The sequence below is a fragment of the Haliaeetus albicilla genome, chromosome 16 (genome assembly GCF_947461875.1).
Source record: "Haliaeetus albicilla chromosome 16, bHalAlb1.1, whole genome shotgun sequence".
NCBI lineage: Eukaryota > Metazoa > Chordata > Aves > Accipitriformes > Accipitridae > Haliaeetus > Haliaeetus albicilla.
Genome location: NC_091498.1, coordinates 27122925 through 27141227, shown reverse-complemented (window position 1 = coordinate 27141227; position 18303 = coordinate 27122925). Strand labels below are relative to the sequence as shown.

The 18303-nt window shown below is 36.4% G+C and overlaps 1 protein-coding gene across 2 annotated transcripts in view; it reads left to right on the top strand.

The window, feature by feature from the left end:
• The window catches only part of LUZP2 (leucine zipper protein 2), a 326231-nt gene that overhangs the window by 196759 nt on the left and 111169 nt on the right, over positions 1–18303 (top strand). For both annotated transcript variants that reach the window (XM_069804063.1, XM_069804064.1), the window contains exon 4: positions 17275–17392. In XM_069804063.1, coding sequence (XP_069660164.1) covers positions 17275–17392 — 118 coding nt within the window. The remainder of the gene's footprint in view (positions 1–17274; positions 17393–18303) is intronic.

Below are 18303 nucleotides of genomic sequence, written 5' to 3'. Positions count from 1 at the left end.
TCCTCACTGCCATTTCTGCACATATATGAGGGCACAATTGTGCTGGGTGTTGCTTGCAGCATAAATGGATGTGTGAAACATGGGAGTTTGAAGTATGACTATCCAAAGTCTTTTACCACAAATATCACTTTTGATTTCTGAGCTACATAGGAATGTGTAATTTTATATGTGCAGGCTTTTTTTTTCTAAATTCTTCCAACTGGGAGTGTGTAAATATATCATCAAGGCTCTTCATCACCTCTGCTTCTCTGAAGTTACTGAAATAAATACAAGATTCTTCCCATGATACTGAATAGTACCTATAACAAGAAAAGCATATTTTTGTAAGATTTCAAGTGTTTCCAATTTGGTCCCCAAGAAAAAGAAACATAGAGGAAAATACCTTGTATTCTGGCTCGGTGCATTTTTAGATATAAGTATGTACAGTTTTACATACAAAGGCTTTTTTCCCCTTGTGTACAATTTCTTTCTTGGTTTCATGTAAGAAAGTGCACCAGGTGGGAGGAGCAATTGCTCTGAAAATGCAGCTGTTACTTTCTGATTTTTTTTTTGTTGTTGTTTTTTTGTTGTTGTTTTTGGGTTTGGTTTTTTTTTTTTTTTGAAGAATAATGAACCATTCACTGGGGGAGGGAGCAAACTATGATAGGAAATATCATAAGTAAATACCCCAGATTTTGTAGTCAGCACAATTCATAAAATGGATGTGTTAAATACAACTTTCACCCTGTAAGCAACTAATCCTTTTTCATATCTAATAATACCATAATTCACTATAATTAAAATCCTTCATGCATATTTTCTGTAGTTAAACATTTGGGTATAAATACTACAAGGCAAAATACATCACTGAAAAAGAGTGGACTTGTCCTTGATAAGTGATCTCATATTGTAATTCCCCTTGAGAAAACCATTCTACAATTCAGGTACAAGCCAAATCAATAAACCCTTTAAATTGCTGTGGGGTTATATAGGTTATACTCATTTTCTAACCTTCTTGGAATGTGTAGTGGTAAATAGAAGTGTCTCCTTTACAGCCTCCTGAAAGACTGACTACTGTTCACTTTGATTGTGGGAATTTGTAAGTAATCTCTGCTAAAGCTTGGATAGTTTCTCACAGTCAGACTGCTCTTCAGCGATACTTCCAAGTGCAGTAGGAAAGGTTTTTCAAACCGAGTACTTATACTGGCGGATAGGATCTTCCCGAAGACTCTGTCTGCATTGTCTGAGGTCCAGTAACAGCAAAAAAGCTCAGTTGTCTTAAGTTCTCGGTGTTTCCAGAAAAGCAATTAACATTTTTAGCTCCCTAATGACTAGCCATTATTGCAGAAAAGTTGAATATAGTTTTAAATTAACTGATGTAAGTTATTTAAATAAGTTACTTAACTGGTGAGAGATATTTAAGTGCAGTTTGACCATCACCTTTTTTCCTAATGTAGGTGCACATTTACTGCACAAGAGCAGAGTGTTCAGAGAGATGAGAATACATGCAGACTAGCTGTCCTAGACATTTCCGTGATGTTTATTTTTCTTGGGTGGGGAATTAGGAGGATTTTTAAGTTGTGCCTAGAGTTGTTCAAATTTTAATTCAATTCCTGAACATCTTTTGAATGGAACTCTTTACTTTTTAACTATATGTTAATTTTAGATTGTGAAAACAAATAATCATGTGAATGCAATCATGAAATCTGATATTTTGTTCATTTAGGAAAATTTAAATTCTGCAGTAACATTTGTAGACTGGCAGTTGGACAGCATAGATGTATTAGTATGCTGATAACCTGGGAAATCTCTCCAGCGGGAGATGTGTGAATTTAAACGATCACAGCATTGTTACAGTAGTGCTACGGCCCGTTCTTTCCCATTTTGATATAGTTGCTTTGGAGATCACTTGAGTGAGGATCAGAAAAGACAATGTGAAACTTAGAAAAATGTGTGACAGTCATGCTAAGAAAGATTACAAGTATAGACAATTTCATGAAGTTATGTCTGGCTCAGTTCTGATCTAGTAAAAATGGGCTGAATACAGAGTGAAGGAAGCTCTTTTTTTTTCAGGTGAGAAATGACACCCACTATATTGAACCACCCTCTTTGGTTTGTATATATGGTGAATTTCAGGCATGTTCATATACCATTCTTGGAACGAAACTTTTGATCTCGCCAAGTGTATTGATGAAGTTAGCTATGTAGCATTTTCTTCCATGGAATCTGCAATGGAAATGTCATTCAAAGCGGATATGGAATGAGAGGAAAAAACAAATGTATGGGCACAGCTGCTTTATGTCAGTTACATATTTTTTGAGCAGGTTTAGTTCACATAGTTCTTGATGCAGCTGAATAAGTGCTTATATCACTGGGAACCTGATAAAAATAAAAACTTTGGAGTGAGGCTCCATTTTGTTCCATCTAGAAGACTTACCAGGTGCTGGCTACTGATGGAGGCATATGCTGAGGGAAAAGTTAGTGTCTGAGAAAAGGAAAGTCTGTAGGAAGTGAGATGGGCATTTGTTTTCAGCATTTGCTTTTTATATCTGCTTATTAACATAGCTGCATTTCAGCCATCCAGAAGGATTTTCTCAACAGCAAACATAAATTTGCATGAAACTTGATAAGAACATTGTTCTTCAGCACCTGATTTGCATTCCATGTGTGGTAAATATAGCTGTTTCTTCCCTCCCCATGTAATTCTCATCATGATGTATTCAGAAAGTAAGCATTTTCAATGAATTAAAAAGATTGTAGTGGGAAGGGGTAGAAACATTTATATTTGCACTTGATAATGCTTTCTATTATAAATTATGCTGTGACCTTTGAAAAACCTCTTGGATATCTGTAGTTCCCACAGAGTCTCTAAAAAGCGAAGGGAAAAGTTGTAGAGTTAGTGATATTTTTTCACTGTTCCAAGTCATTTAAAGATGAAGCTGCTATGAAATCAGTGTCCAACTGAAAGTACGGCACACACCTGTAGTTTGTCTTTTAGTTTTTCCTTCCTCCTTGTCACAGGAGCGTCATGACCTTGTCTTGATCAAGAGTTGCGTAACTGAGTGTAATGAGCCCTGGAGACCAGGATGATGCAAACAGGAACTGAGTGTGATGAGCCTTGCTGTGTGTCCTGGTTTTGGCTGGGATAGAGTTAATTTTCTTGCTAGTAGCTGGTCTAGTGCTATGTTTTGGATTTAGGATGAGAAGAATGTTGATAACACTGATGTTTTTAGTTGTTGCAAAGTAGTGTTTATACCAAGTCAAGGGTTTTTCAGTTTCTCATGCCCAGCCAGCAAGGAGGCTGGAGGGGCACAAGGAGTTGGGAGGGGACACAGCCAGGACAGCTGACCCAAACTAGCCAAAGGGGTATTCCATACCATGTGATGTCATGCCCAGTATATAAACTGGAGGGAGTTGACCTGGGGGGATTGCTGCTTGGGAACTAACTGGGCATCAGTCAGTGAGTGGTGAGTAATTGCCTTGTGCATCACTTGTTTTGGAAATTCCAATTCTTTTAATATTTTTATTATTGTCATATTATTATCATTATTATTATTTCCTTCCTTTCTGTTCTATGAAACTGTCTATCTCAACCCATGAGTTTTACTGTTTTTGATTCTCTCCCCCATCCCACTGGGTGCAGGGGGAGTGAACGAGCGGCTGCATGATGCTTAGTTGCTGGCTGGGGTTAAACCATGACAGTATGGTTTGTGGATCAACAAATAACAGCAGAATAATACCCAAAACTGCTGGAAGGTATACCCACAGTATCATCGAGGGCCGATTTGTTTGTAGGCTTGTACTGACACCTGGTTATAAAACCAACCAGTAGCAGAGACTGGGGGGGAGGCAACGTAAAAAGGAGAGGGGATCCATGGCGCGTCGGTGCCCACCTGCCACCCGGTGCACCACACTGAGACCCTTTGGAGAAAGTGCTGCGTTTCCCCCACGTACCAGTGTGCCAAGTCGTGGGAATGGCAGTTGGGGTTCACCTCAGGCAGGTGTATGGGGTGTAGGTGTGGCTGCGGGTGTGAAGCTTGTCCTAACCCAGTTGGTCCCTTGCTTAGTCCTCTTAATAAAGAGAGGTTAGCCGTGTCTCGTTACCTGGTGTTCCTTTTCCTCTCATGGCATTCTGTTCACTGTGGACCTTTACTCCAATGAAAAAAAATGACCCAGTCGTGTTCTGGATTATTCAGATACTACAAGATAGATGAAAATCCAACCAAAAAAACCCAAAAGTGTTTGTGAAGTGCTTTAGGCACTAGACAAGTAAACACAGTGCGCATGCTGATGGAAAGAAGGGAGCAAATTGTGTGAACATTTTGTCATAGACCTTAAGTGTTTTCTGAAATAGAAACGTTAAGTGAAAACCGCCAAAGATTCCTTTAAGAATTGATCCAGCTCTCACCAAAGTCCTACACGCTAGTAAGATAAGTTTCAGAATGGATGGACAACATGGTGGTTAATAAGTGTACTTCCTACTAACCTAAAATTTCTATTATAAACATAAAATCTTATATCCAAGTTTTTGGAAATACAAATTTGTCTTAGAAGAAAATATATAAACAAACCTAATGTAGAAAGGTAAAGCTGGTCTATTCTATTGTGTTAACCATTGGAGTCTATCCATTCACATGTTATTCTGTTTTTTCAGATATATTACTGATGAATCTTCAAGCTATAAATATTACAGGCATTTTTTTATTAGACAATTACATTTTATTAAGATTAATTGTATGAAGACTAACTTCAAACAGACTTTATAAAGAGGAAAATCAATATAGTTTTAGGTATTGGTCCAATGGGAATAGCAGCTGTTACTTAAATTCTTATGTGCTACGTTTTTTTTTTTTTTTTAAAACTTGAGTTTCAGTACATTTTTGAGGGAAACAGAACCATTTCACAGGATAAAGAAGTGTTGAAATGATATACATGATATAGAGCTATGTGTGGAAAGGAGGGCTGTTGAAAGTAGATAGATATTGTGATATAGTGCAATGTTTTCTGCATACAGCTATCTCTGGATAACTTTTTGTAGCTGAATTTGAGAGGACTATATCTCTTTTGTACAAATTTGCAATATTTTGGCAAGTGTTAGAGAAATAATTTTGTTTGAATGTCCCTTTCATTTATTTTGCATTTTTGTTCTTTAAAATCTACCTAATCTCTTGGGTTTTGTTTGTTTTCAGCATTTCTCTTTAATGTTTCAGAAATTAACATCTTTTTGAAATTGCCAGTTTTCTTGCTTCCCAGGTACTTGTGTCTATTCCTCATCGTTTGTATTCCCTGGTTGTTTTACATTTTGTTACTCCAAATTTCCCTGATGTGAATTATGCTGAAAGCATTACTTTGTTGTCAAGGAGTCAGAGACACAGCAGTGGACCTCAAGTTCTTTATTTAGCCCTCTTCACTGCTTACCCAGGACTTGCCAATTCTTTTGAGCTCTTCAGATATTTCTGACTCTCGTTTAGATTTCAGTTTTCTCTTCAGAATTTCATATTTATTTTCTGCTGCTTCTATATCTTCTTTTCTACTCGATGACTTTTGTCTTGTTTCTGTCTTTCTACAATCCACAGTCTCTCCTATGGGACCATACCGTGATCCTTAGCAGATACAGCTGTATTTTTCTCTTCAGCTTGCCTGTCTTTTCTCTTTACTTCCTTTTTTACTTGATGATCATATCACATTGAGAAGTACAAATGAAGTGACTTTATGGCTAAAGTCAAGGTAACAGTTTTGGTTGGTTGGTCGATATATGACCCTAGCAAGCAATGCATTTTGGGGCTACTATTTAACTGTATTTAAAACAGAAATTCAGTACATCTGTACAATTCAAGAAAAATGCCTAATGTAGTAGCAATGAAAGCAAATTCAGTTGTTCTCAATAGACTAGGGGTCTCTAGTTAAGTACAGCTTATAAGAACACAGATTGTTATCCAGAGACAGCACTTATACATAATTAGGCTTTATGAGTATTTTAAGAAAGTTTGAAGTTTAGTGAGGACAAAATTCAAGATGTGGAGGACAATTTTTATAAGTTACATAATCAGAAGTGAAAAAGACATCCTGAATGTGTCAGTGGAGCAGCATCATCGTTGTGCCAAATGCAAACAAAAAAGTAACAAAGAATTATTTCAATTATTTTTGACTGTATTAAAGATCCTAAAGAAATGAGTTGCAGCATGCATGGTCTTGTGTTTTGTACAAGCACAGAATAGTATCCTGAGATAATCTGTTTTCACAGTGGAGTGAACAGAGTTAAAGGTGGCTTGGTATCATGAAGATAAATTTAATAGTAAATTGTTCGAAGTTGTCCTTTCTGGCAGAAAATGAACTATATGATTGTTTCTGTCTGTTCTGTTTATTGTTCTAATGCCACCAGAAAGGGGTGAAGAGCAGGTGCAAGGACAGATCTGCTAACAGAATTGCTGAGTGGGTGACTTATGCATTATAAGGACCTTGGGTTTCATTTTTCTCATTTTGTGCCAGATTGAGTAAAACAAGTATCTAGAAATCCTTCTGCTAGGTAGAACAGGATATTCGTGCTGTGCTTTCTTTAAAAACTAGTCTTCTGAAGGGATTTGCAGGATTTATCTTTTGTATAATTATCTAGCAGATGGATTAAAAAAAAAAAAGAGGAGGTTTACTGCAGGGAAGCTACCCCCAGATAGTTTTGAAAAGTTTATCAAGAGTCCAAGATGGATTCTGGTATTCCCCTGGACAAGGGGTTCATATTGTAAGACCAAGGATGCGATATCAGGAGAGTCAACTAAAACTGACAGATTTTCCAGTGATGCCCAGGAGCTATTATGTGGCTTTTGTAACAATTACTATGCAGAAGGAAAAAGTTCTTTTTATCAGGTTATCATCAATACTGTCTTTTTCAGACAGACACGTGCTTGCTCTGCTACCACCCTAAGCCAGTTAGAAGACAATTTAACGTAGTGCTGGCCATAAAGTGATGAGAGACGGTCCTCAAAAGAGCTTGGGCTCAATGGTGTGCTATGATGCCTTTTTTTTTTTTTTTTGGATTTGCCAACAGTGTGTTGATAATATCTGTGCTAGTTTTATCCTTTATTTTATCCTGTTAATTTAGTAGCAGCAATTATGTGACAGACCTCATGCTCTGATGCTTTTTATGTACTTTTAAAAATTCTTTCTTTTTACAGTTGTGGGACATCCACAACATAGCACACTTTACACCCTATCATTCGGGAATAATATAATCAATATGCAATTATTTAATTAATATCTTGTGGTAATAATGGTTTGGCTTGGTGATATTGATGTACTGAAGTAATATTTTAGACCGAGATGTCCAGATTGATTTGAAAGTTGAATGAAAATTAAGAAATGTTCACTCTCAAAGAAAAAGATATGCAGACCTACCATTCTCTGATTATAATGGAATACACTCAGTCATTCCAGGTCAGCCCAGTTCAGTAGCAGGTAGGACTCTGGTACTGGTGATATTTCTTAATCTCAGATGTCAAAGTTCATAAACAAAAGTCTAAGTATTAAACTAGCCGTATGACTTGCCTACAAATCACAATAACAAAATAAGTTGTTTGCATTTGATGCCTTTCCAACCATGAGGTTGTCCTTACTCTTTATGCACCTAGCATATTTTAATTCATATCACCATGAAGGAGAAAAAGGAGACAGTAAAATTGGAAGCAACAGATTTGGTGGCAAGAGTTTCTGTGATTCAGGGGGAAAACATGGGAGGGGAAAAAAAAAAAAGGAAAATATAGCCTGAAACTCAGGAAACTTTTTTTGTTTGTTTGTTTTAAATATTCTGATTTTGGTAGACTGTGGAAATACCTCCTAGAGGTGGTGGCAGAAGTTCCAAGGCTTTGAGCCGTTGCAAAACTTCAAAGGCTGAAACACTGTAAACTGTACAATAGAGAACAATAAGGTCTTAGCAGAAGAAGACAATAGAATATTCAATAAACTTTTTCTTCTTGAATTTCTAAATTTCTGTAAGAATACCTGGAACAATTTTGATCAAATGGAGGGGGTTTTAATTTCTTCAGTTGAAAAATATTAGTATTTATTTTTTGCGATGATCTAGGTTGAATCACATTAACACAAGAGCATGTGAAAGAAGAGAGGAAGAATCATACTGAACAGACCGTTTTATTCACATTTGAGCAGAACTAATGTAGAAGTTAGGATGCAACAGCAATTTTAAATATTTGTAAATTGGGAGATAGGAAAAATAAATAATTTGGAAAAAATGGAAAATTTGTTGCAAAACAAACCTAATATAATCATATTTTGTAATGGTACGAGTTTAAATAACAAAGAAATTTCTTTTTTCCAAATATTAGTGTGTATATATATATATAGCTCTGCTGCTAGTAACCCAATTATTTTGCTAATACCTGCGATCTCAAACACGTGAGACAGGTGGACTAGGAACGGAGGTGCAGATACATCATCTAAATTCTTAAGCAGAGTAAGGATTTTGAAAATCTGTAACTAAAGTTATGTTCAAAGGTGATGCCTTTCTAACAAGTCACTATTTTTCGGCGGCAGAGGCCACTCGATGCGAGCGAGCCCACGTCGGCAGCCCTAGGATGAGCGGGCAGCCTGCCAGTCTTTACGGGTATCGCCACTCTGCTGTCACTACGACACCTGTGTTGGTTGGTTTGCTGTTGCGACCTGGGTGTTTGTGCAATTACTGCTGTACCGGCTGGATTCAGTTGTTCTATTCGGTAGCTTTATTCCGTCTTCAGTCTTTCACAGAAAACGTTACCCTGATGTTGCTCATTGCTAGGCTTCCTCGGCAGTCAGCGGGAGAGACAAATCTTGCTAGAGAGTGATTCAGTCCCTAGTCACTGTGTTGCCTGTCTGAAGGGGTTTGTTCCTCTCCGTGAAATATCACCAAATATAAGGGGATTAGCCCATGTCAGGCTGGAATTAACTTTTGTGAATAAGCTGTGTAAATGGGATGCCCTTGGTGCTGAAGGAGGGCAGAGGCAGCCCAACTGGGCTGCCTTCTGTGGGAATCTCTGTAGCATTCACTTCAGTGAAGGGACTTTAGATTCCCTTAGCAGAAACCACAACTATTTTCTTATTACAGTTTACATTATCAATACAACTTCCAGGCCCTCCCAAGTCTCTGTAAGTGCAGGAGAAAAATAATTTTCGCACTGCTCATTCCTTTGACTTTTCTCCCTGCCCTAATAAATACTCACAATATCAGAGCTTAACTTGCATTGTCCATAAAACAGATACATGCTTGGTCACCAGGCCATGGATTCAATGCCTCCTTTTTCTTTTCTTGGTGTCTCTGAGCAATTCAGCAGAGTCAGGATTTGATTTCTGGTAAAACGGAAGATTCTTAGGTGCTTGTGGTGCTGGGTAGCAACTGGTGAGGAATTTAGGATCTTAGTAGTAAATGAAGGGTTAGTCCAACACCTGAGTCCCTGAACTACTTGTATCACCTTTATCCTGACTTCTTAAGATGCAAATTTGAAAAATGATTTACTCGTATATTAAAAATAAAACAAAAAACGAACAAACAAACAACAAACTGGGGTATGGTTTAGTAATATAATAAATCTAACTTAGTAGTATTAGATTTTTGAGAAGTGCTACATGACACAAAGTAGGTAGCTTATCATTAGGACAAGGCACATTTAGTTTTAAAAATAGAGTAGGGGAAGTTAATTTAACTAGCTAAACTTACACCGTGTTGTTTGCCCTTCCACAGCCAGTAGCAATGTTGAGTGGACTTTGGCAATCTAGATCGTACTGCCAGCTGATCTCACTATGCATGTTCTTGGCATGATTATAGGATTCCAGCCTGAATCTAAAAAGAATACTCCTGTGGCATGTCTGTGCCTAGAAATGCATTAGCCCTAGGTTTATACATCTCATTTGTGTGCACGTTTATATATGTATACATTGTGTGTGTGCGTGTACATGGTTATGTACATAGAATCAAATGATCTGGGACTAACTTCTCATCTTGTTGCCTCTGAGTTAATTAAAAAAAAAGTTTTACAAGTCCCATTTCTAAAACTTGCTTATAGCTGATCAGTGAACTTTACTAAACTAAGTTATTAAACAGTGAAATAGACTTTCAGAGGATCCCCATTGTTAGTTTTGTCAGGTAAAGTAGAAATATTTCAGTTTTATATCAACTGAGATAACAGCTTAGGACAGAGAGAGTGAAATTTCCTGTAGAAGTCGTGATGTTAGTAGGTTCTTGTTTTATTAAACAGCAGAATTAAATGTAAAATTCTGAAACAACTACGCAATTAAATTGTACAGCTAGCTGAGACAGAAATATTAACCTGCCTGTATCGTAAGAGATGTTGGAAAAAAGCATTGCTGATTATCTGAGGAGATTAGTGTAACAGTACTGTATTTAAGGGTAATAGCATTGAGGTCATAGTCAAAAGTTTTAGATGTGCAGTAGAAAATGAGACCAAAGGCAGTATTATGGGCATAAATGATGAAGGATATCGGAACTGAAAAGGGTAATGCTAGCTATCAGAAAAAGTACGGATTTGGTGTGAATGGATTTCCTATTAAAGACTAAATCTTGTAGAACCGATGTGAAAAGTCAACCCTACGTACAGAGGACAAGTCCATATTTATGCAGTCTATATTTGAATAGTTGTAAAGAGTTTAATAACTTCCTTTTCAGAAGATGTCTGTTCCATATTACAAACATAGTATAAATCTAGTAAGGATTCATTGCTCTAGGTAAAGTGCCTACTGAATGATAGCTTGAAGAAGAAAAAAGGCTCCACACACTTATCTGTATGTTTGGGAGGAGGAGTTATTCTTCTGTGGGGTCAATCACAGCGTTTTGTAGTCTTTCCTTATTACGTTAACTCTTTGCTTTTGTGGCTGCGCGCTTTTCAGTGAATAAATACAAGTGTTTTTTTCCTTTGGATCATTATTTTCAGTATCACGTTATTCACAATGATTCAACTTGCTGTTTCATTTCCTGGGGCCAGGTACCTATGCCAGCTGCAAGTTTTCAGAAATCTCCTTTTGCTCCTTTACTCATTGATGGGAACTGACAGTTGCATCTTTTCCCTGATGAGTCATTGATTCTACCCAGCCAAGAGTCTGCCAAAAAGATGCTAGATTGTTTTGGTTTATTTACGATGAGTGCATTAAAAAATAGGAGGAAATAGATGCAAAGGCTCTGATTCTCCAGCAGCTAGCAGCGTAGAAACCAAATAAAATGCACCAGCACTGCTACCATTTTGCAGGCTATTAAAGTTAGACTAGGTCGGCCACTCGAGTCTACTGAAGTGGTCATATACCTACTGACAATGTGATTTTTATTTGAACTGTTAATAAATCAAGCCTGAACCACAAGATCATGCATTATTCTCAGTAGGTAGGGATGAAACATTCCAACCAAATATTTTTCACGAATTATGAAGGTCAGGTAAATAAAAATTTTCCTCATCTCACCCTAAATCCCTGAGTTTTCTGTTCATTTTTCTTCCTCCCTGCCCCCGTCTGAAACACAATGACTAGATAATGCCCAAATACAAAACATATAATGTAAATGCTATTTGAGTATGGAGAATAGTTTTATCTGACAAAGGCTGGATTTCAGCAAGAGCTTATCTGCTGCTCAACTTAATGCTTATATGATTTTTTCCATTGTTAATTGTTACTTCAGAATTGACTGAAATCAGATAAAGGTAGTTGAAACTCAGGTTGGATACTATTATAGTATAATTATATAGATACACATTATAATTATATATAGTAGATATCGCATACTTTATTTAGATAACCTGATCATTCTGTTTGGTCATTAATAAGTTACTTCCCTCCCACTGAAATTTTAGATAAAAAACGCTCATATTTAGAGAGAAAAAGCAGCATTACAATGCTATGTTACCATTATAAATTATTTCCATCTTGTTTGCTTATTTTACAGTTTTTAAGATTGTTATGTTCAACTTCCAGATACGTTGATTTAGAATTGCGATTGATCTTTTTCTCACTTGAATATAAACCACGTTCATGTGTACAGTTCTGCCACCAAGAATATCTTGAATAGATTGCTTTAGAAACACCTAGGCAATCATGCACTTTGCAAGTGTACTCTGTAAGCAGTATTTACTGTTTATGATGCATGAAAAGGTATATGGTATACTCTTTTCTTAACTATTGCTGCTTTCAAAAATTTGGCAAACCCATGAGGCTCTATCCCAGCTGAAATCAGGACACCTTCTCATCATCTCACCTAATTTTCTTAGAATTTGCAGTAGGATGCCCTAAACTATTAATTGCAATTAGAGCAGAAAAGTTTTTTAAAAAGATCGGCTTGAAGAATATAACTGACAACAGATTTGCGGAGAGAGACATCTATTTAAGTTTGTCTTAAGCTGCTGTGTTCCAATTTTGTCTTTTGTTTTAAGGGTTGGGGTTTTTTGGATTTGGGTTTGTTTTTTTTTTTTTCAGTCAGGGACATTTATGTACCATAAATAATTGAAATCTTTATAAAAGTTTTATTTCAAAGACAGGTTTTGTAAACCTAGTGGGAAAACAAAATCAATTTTACTTTGTCCTGACATAGTACATATTATTCAGTGAGAAATAAACTCAATCCTTATTTTGGAGACTAAAAGCTTAACTTCTAATATGTAAGGAAATAACAGCCAGAGGTGGAGTGATCTCTGGGGCGCAAGTCTTTCTAGTTACTAGACATTTGTCTCTGTTGCATACTGAAAATTAGAATCTGTTGAAATGTTTACGATAATCTATTAAATCATGTCAGTAGGAATAATGGAAGGGTCAAAACAGCTGACTAAGCTTAAAACTATAAGAGTCTGTCGTTCCCTTGGAAACAAATGATATTGGAATTTACACTGACGCTACGTCAATAGGTAAAAGCGAAACAACTTGCAATTTGAGTACTACAGATGACGTTAACATGCGGAGTATTGCTAAATTGTTCTGTTTCATAGTGAATGCTTTTAAAAGCACAGTCATGTGCTAAAATGATAAATATTCATTTTAATCCCAGGTGGGTATGCTGATAATGACACTTTGTTTTGCAGAATGGTGTAACTGGTGTAACCTTATATTCAGAGAACAGATTTAATCTGTATGTAATTACATAGTAAATTTCCTAGGAATGGGTTTAATTTATGTTGGCCACATACAATTATACTGCAGAATGAGTAGAGAACCCTGGCAGGTTTTGAGGGTCAGAAGATTTCAGAAAACCACTGGGATTTCATGGTGTTTATGGCAAGGTGGTACAGTGGTGACGTGTCACATTCACTGAGTCAGCTTCTTCCAGAATCGTCCTGTAGTACAAAACTGGCATCCAAGTTCAGCGTAAGCAAATTGTTCAGTTTAGAGGAAATTTTCTGGCTGCAGGAATCCACTCTCCCTCCACACCTGCATAATTTGTCATTGAGTTTAACATTTCACTGTTTTCCTACTAAAGTTCCGTCTCTGTCTGCCACGTGGTGAGGGATGAGGCCATCCTTCTTTAAGACGCATATGCTTCGTTCAGGCAGGTACCTAGATACAGGTTAGGTGTTCTTTCAATTTAAGTCTTCTCTGACCACAGGAATTATGCTGATTAAGTCTTGTTGATATCTGGTCCAATTGCTTTACATCTTGCAGTTTTTTCTTAATTAGACAAATAATCTTCTTCTTAGTTAATCAAATTCAGAGGACTTTGCTGATATTCATCAGGACAAAATTCTGTATTTGTGATTCTGTGTTTTGTAATTGATGTGTTTTCAAATATGAGAGAAATGTTACCATGTCATTGTAGAAATATCTATATTTTTTTAAATCTAGCTTCAGAAAATACACTATGCTTTTCTTATAATAGCACAGCTGCAGTGTATGGGCATGCTGATGTGGAAAAGTGACTTTACTTCTTCTAGAATGGCCTGCCTATCTGTACTTACAATTATATTGCATATATGTGTGTGAAACCTTTTAAAGAGTGCTTATCAAATATATGGGAGGCTAAAATCTGGTTATTTAGAATTCAAGAAGGGAAGAATAAGAAAACCAGTTGACCATGGATCTTTCCTTAAACCCAATCCTGAGAATCCTGTTAATATTAAGGAAGTGTGAAAGTGATGTATTCAGTTCTGTGGGAAAATGAGAGTTCTTGAATAATCCAAGTGATGTATGATTAGACCACCATATTTACAAACTTACATTTTTCATTTGAACTGCACGTTGTTGGTCTAAATGACGCAAGTTTGCAATGTAGAAATAGAGGTGACCAAAATAGATGGGCTAATCTGAGGGTTTGTTGGTTATCACATGGGTGCAGAGTTGAATTTTACTGTCTTCAAATCCATGGGCACTGTTCTTGGACACAGTGCTAACAGCCAAAGCTTGATATTGGAGATAATATTGTCCAGAATTAAAAACCTTTGAGGACCTAATAGTTAATAGATCTAATAGCTATGTCTTGTATCTTCATTCTTCTTTCTTTTTTTTAAAAATTATCTTCTAGTAGTACTGAGAGTTTGGTCTGTTTTGTGACTCACTGTGGCAAATTGGTTGTTGGCTTTTTGTGTCCTCCTCCCTGCCCAGCATGTCATAAAAGATAATATGAAGGAAAATAAAAGTGCATGCATAGTTTATATCAAACTTAATTTAAAAATTCGGGAGATGTCCTAGTTTATGCAAATCGGTATGTATCATTATTTAGAAGGCAATACACTGAAATCTGTGCCAACTGAATACCCATGGGGCACCATAAGTGGCTGCTTGGGACAGATGGCCTTTAAATGCTCAAGCTACACTGGAATTGTGTGTGGGGTGGGGCGTGGGCCTTTAAAGGAATCATTAAAACAGAGTGTTACCACTTGCAGGTAATTATTTTTTCTTTAAATGCAGGGTTTAACTTTAAGCAAAAGCACAATTTTGATGGCAAAAGAGACCATCGAGCCTAACGTGCTTTTTGTGACGCTTAAAGAGGAACGGAAGCGATGACCTTAGTGAAACTACCTGATTACTTTAGCAGGAAGAAATTCCTCCTTGACCTCTGTTCATTGGCAAATTAAAATGGGAGCATTCTCTGAAGCTTGTCAAGCTGATTACACATAATGTTGTTACTGCTGAGGTGAGCCAGCTCTTTTACAGTGATGTATACCTTGTTTAAAATCACGCATAGCTGGAGCAGTAACAAAAAATCCTATACGTGTTTCGATGTGAAACTTAATGTAGGAGATTTTATTTACATTGCATGTAACGACCAGAATGCTACTATTTATCAGGTATTCTAGCACTAGCTTGGTTTAGTTTGTGTAGGTTCTTTCATTCAATTTGATAGAAAAATTTGAACCAAACCCTCCATGTAAATAATGCTAAATTCTGGAAGGTTCATAATCTTGGCATATAGATTTTCCTGTCAACCCATGATGAGTTTGACTCCATGATCTCTATTTGAGAGAGTTTTTATTTTTTTATAACGCTAATTATCCATATCAAGGATAACCAGATTACTTATGGGTGCTTGTTTAGTTACTAGTAGGTAAACACGCTGAGTCCTGGCGTTATCTCCTTACACTGACTTCACCCCGTGTCTTCTCACCGTCATTCTCAGAGGTACTTCTTGTTCCCCCACCAGATCTGCAGTTTTTCCTTTCCTCTGCTGGACGAATATAATCGAAATGGTCTGAAACCACAATTTTTTGAAATAAAGTTCATCCACGTATTGAAAGAAAAAGCAAAACTTATCAAGAGAATAAAATGTTTTACTGACAGCTCAGCTTTTTATCTACCAGCTATGGAATGTGTTAGAAGATTGTAGTTTTTATGGTACTATTCTGGGAAAACTTAAGAATATTGGGGGGGGGGGGGGGGGCTGGCTGGATTTCAGTACTGTTTTCCATTTCAACTTTCCTCTAAAAGAGAACTTCTACTGTAAAATTAAACAGTTGACCTAGCAATTGTGCTGAAGATCTTCACTGAGGGTGCTACATTGCAGACCAAAACATCTCAGTTCTTGTTTTACAGCAGCAAGCAGAAATTGGACGTGTTTTGTGTTTCATTAGAGATGCAAACTCAAAGAACTCTATGCTTTTTAATTTGGAACATTCTGTCAAAGCCAAATATAATTATTGCTGAAGCTTCAGTATAACGTCAAGTTTCTTTGCCTAAAGTCTTGTGTTGATGAAAGAGATGTTTTATACACTTTCATCTCTTCTAGGTATCCAAAGTATGATTTAATATAGAATAATTTTCTTTTTTTCATAAATCTATCATATTTCATGAGCTGTCTATTCCTAAAATAGATAGGTCTGGTATTAGATAGCATATTTAATTTGCTTTAGAGTTTCTTTTCTAAAATCTGTATTCAAAATCCATTAAAGGAATGTTAAGATTCCTGTTTAACTTCAAGGTCTTGTATCTGATAATAAAATAGTACTGATGTGTGGCAGAGTTGAGGTTCTTTTTTCCCCCTTTTTAGAACCAAAGGTAGAGCAAGGAGGAAAAAAAATAAAAATAAAATTAAGTTGTAGAAGGAATGGATTTTTCAATTTACTGATCAGTCTTCCTAAAAATGACAGGTTTAAATGAAAAATTATGTTGTTTTAAAAAAACTGTAATGTTTTGCTTTTTTCTGAAATGGAGTATGAGAGTTGGATCTGTGTTTCATTCAACCTAAACCAATATGTGTTGGATTTATTTCATTGTGGATTTTATAAAAACTTTAAAATGTATAGTTATATTCCAAGTAAAAATTACCATTTTGAAAAGGATAGAATATTTTGACTTATCCATTAATTAATAATTAAGTTTGACTCCTCTTAGCATATTTGTCAGTTCTAGTTTATACTGTGGGGAGGTTTAAGTGAGGAGAAATTGCAGAATGAAATAAATTTTACAAAGTTAAAATGGATCCGAATCATCCTTCCCTCAAATTACTGGGTGTCACAAAACTTCACACTTCTTTCAAAGTTTTGCTTGGTTTCTTGCATGGAATGTCAAGAAACAAGAAAAATCTCAGGCTATGTACCACCACGCATGTTAAATACATCCTTTCTGTCTCCTGTTCATCACAGACAATACACCAATTGCAGTGTTTCAGTCTTGATAATTTGCATACTCAGATGCAGCACATCATTTTGACATGTTAAACTTCTATTTATCTACATTAGGAGAAATCATTGTTATATAGGTGAACAGGGACACACACTCCAATTTGGAATCTATAAAAAGTGTTGGAATTAATTCAATTTGGATGAACTAAGACTGTTTTTCAACTGCATCGAGTAATGTTTTGAGAAGATCTCATGCTTTTATTTTCTGTGTTAGACAGGGCTATGAAGAACTGGAAAGACAGCTGAAAGAAGTCTTTAAGGAAAGGAGCAATATCCTTCGTCAACTCTCGAAGACTTCTAAAGAACTCGAGGGAATTAAAGTAAACCTCCAGGTTAGGTTCTCTCTTGGTTTCTATAGGATTACTTACCTTGACTTTTTCATATTGATATCTATTTATTACAAAAAATGTGTTGTTTGGTTTTTTTTTAAATATGTGAATAATTATTGTTTTGTTGATCTTTTACTTAACATAAAGCAGACATATTTATGGAAAATGTAACCCTAATGAGTTGGGCCCTTTGTCCACTTACTCAAAAAAATAAAGTAAGTATGAAAATAGGGCATAGTAGAACAAAAAAGGAAGGGAAAGAAAAAGAATAAGCTGTCTTAGTGGAGTTACCACGCATTTGTCCTGGCAGCTACTATAGAGGATTTCCTTTGCTGTTGCAGGTTGCATCTTTGCTGATGAGTTACATATACTCAGCCTAGTTTAGCTGCTCACTTTACCCACCTGACATGCCATCTACACGGACTGACTGGATGTACCGCAGGGCATTACTTTACAAGTTTAGCTGACAAATTGTGCTAGATGAGCCAGCAGCTAGAGCTGAGACACCTCTGCGTTTAACTTTTCGGTGTCATGGGTAGGCTGAAAGGGCCGTAGTCAGATTAACTCTGGAGTCAAATCAACTTCTCAGAGTGAAAAGTGGATTAAAAATCCTGCTCTAGATTTGAGGTCCTGAAAACGCCAGATGTTCACTTGGGAGCACGCCTGTCTTTTCCAGATATAGTCTGTTGGTCTGGTGAAAACTTTCAGGCTCATTATCAGTTGAGATTTGTCTCCATTTCCTACCATTTTAAAAGACAGTATTTTTCTGACATCGCATTTTTATCTTCATGTTGATGTAAGCTAGATGGAAAAAATATAAGGAGTGAAATCCCTATATCTGTTCACAGAAGAATACTGGTACAATGTATCAGTACTGTGCTATATTATCTTAAAATGTTATATTGTCTTATATT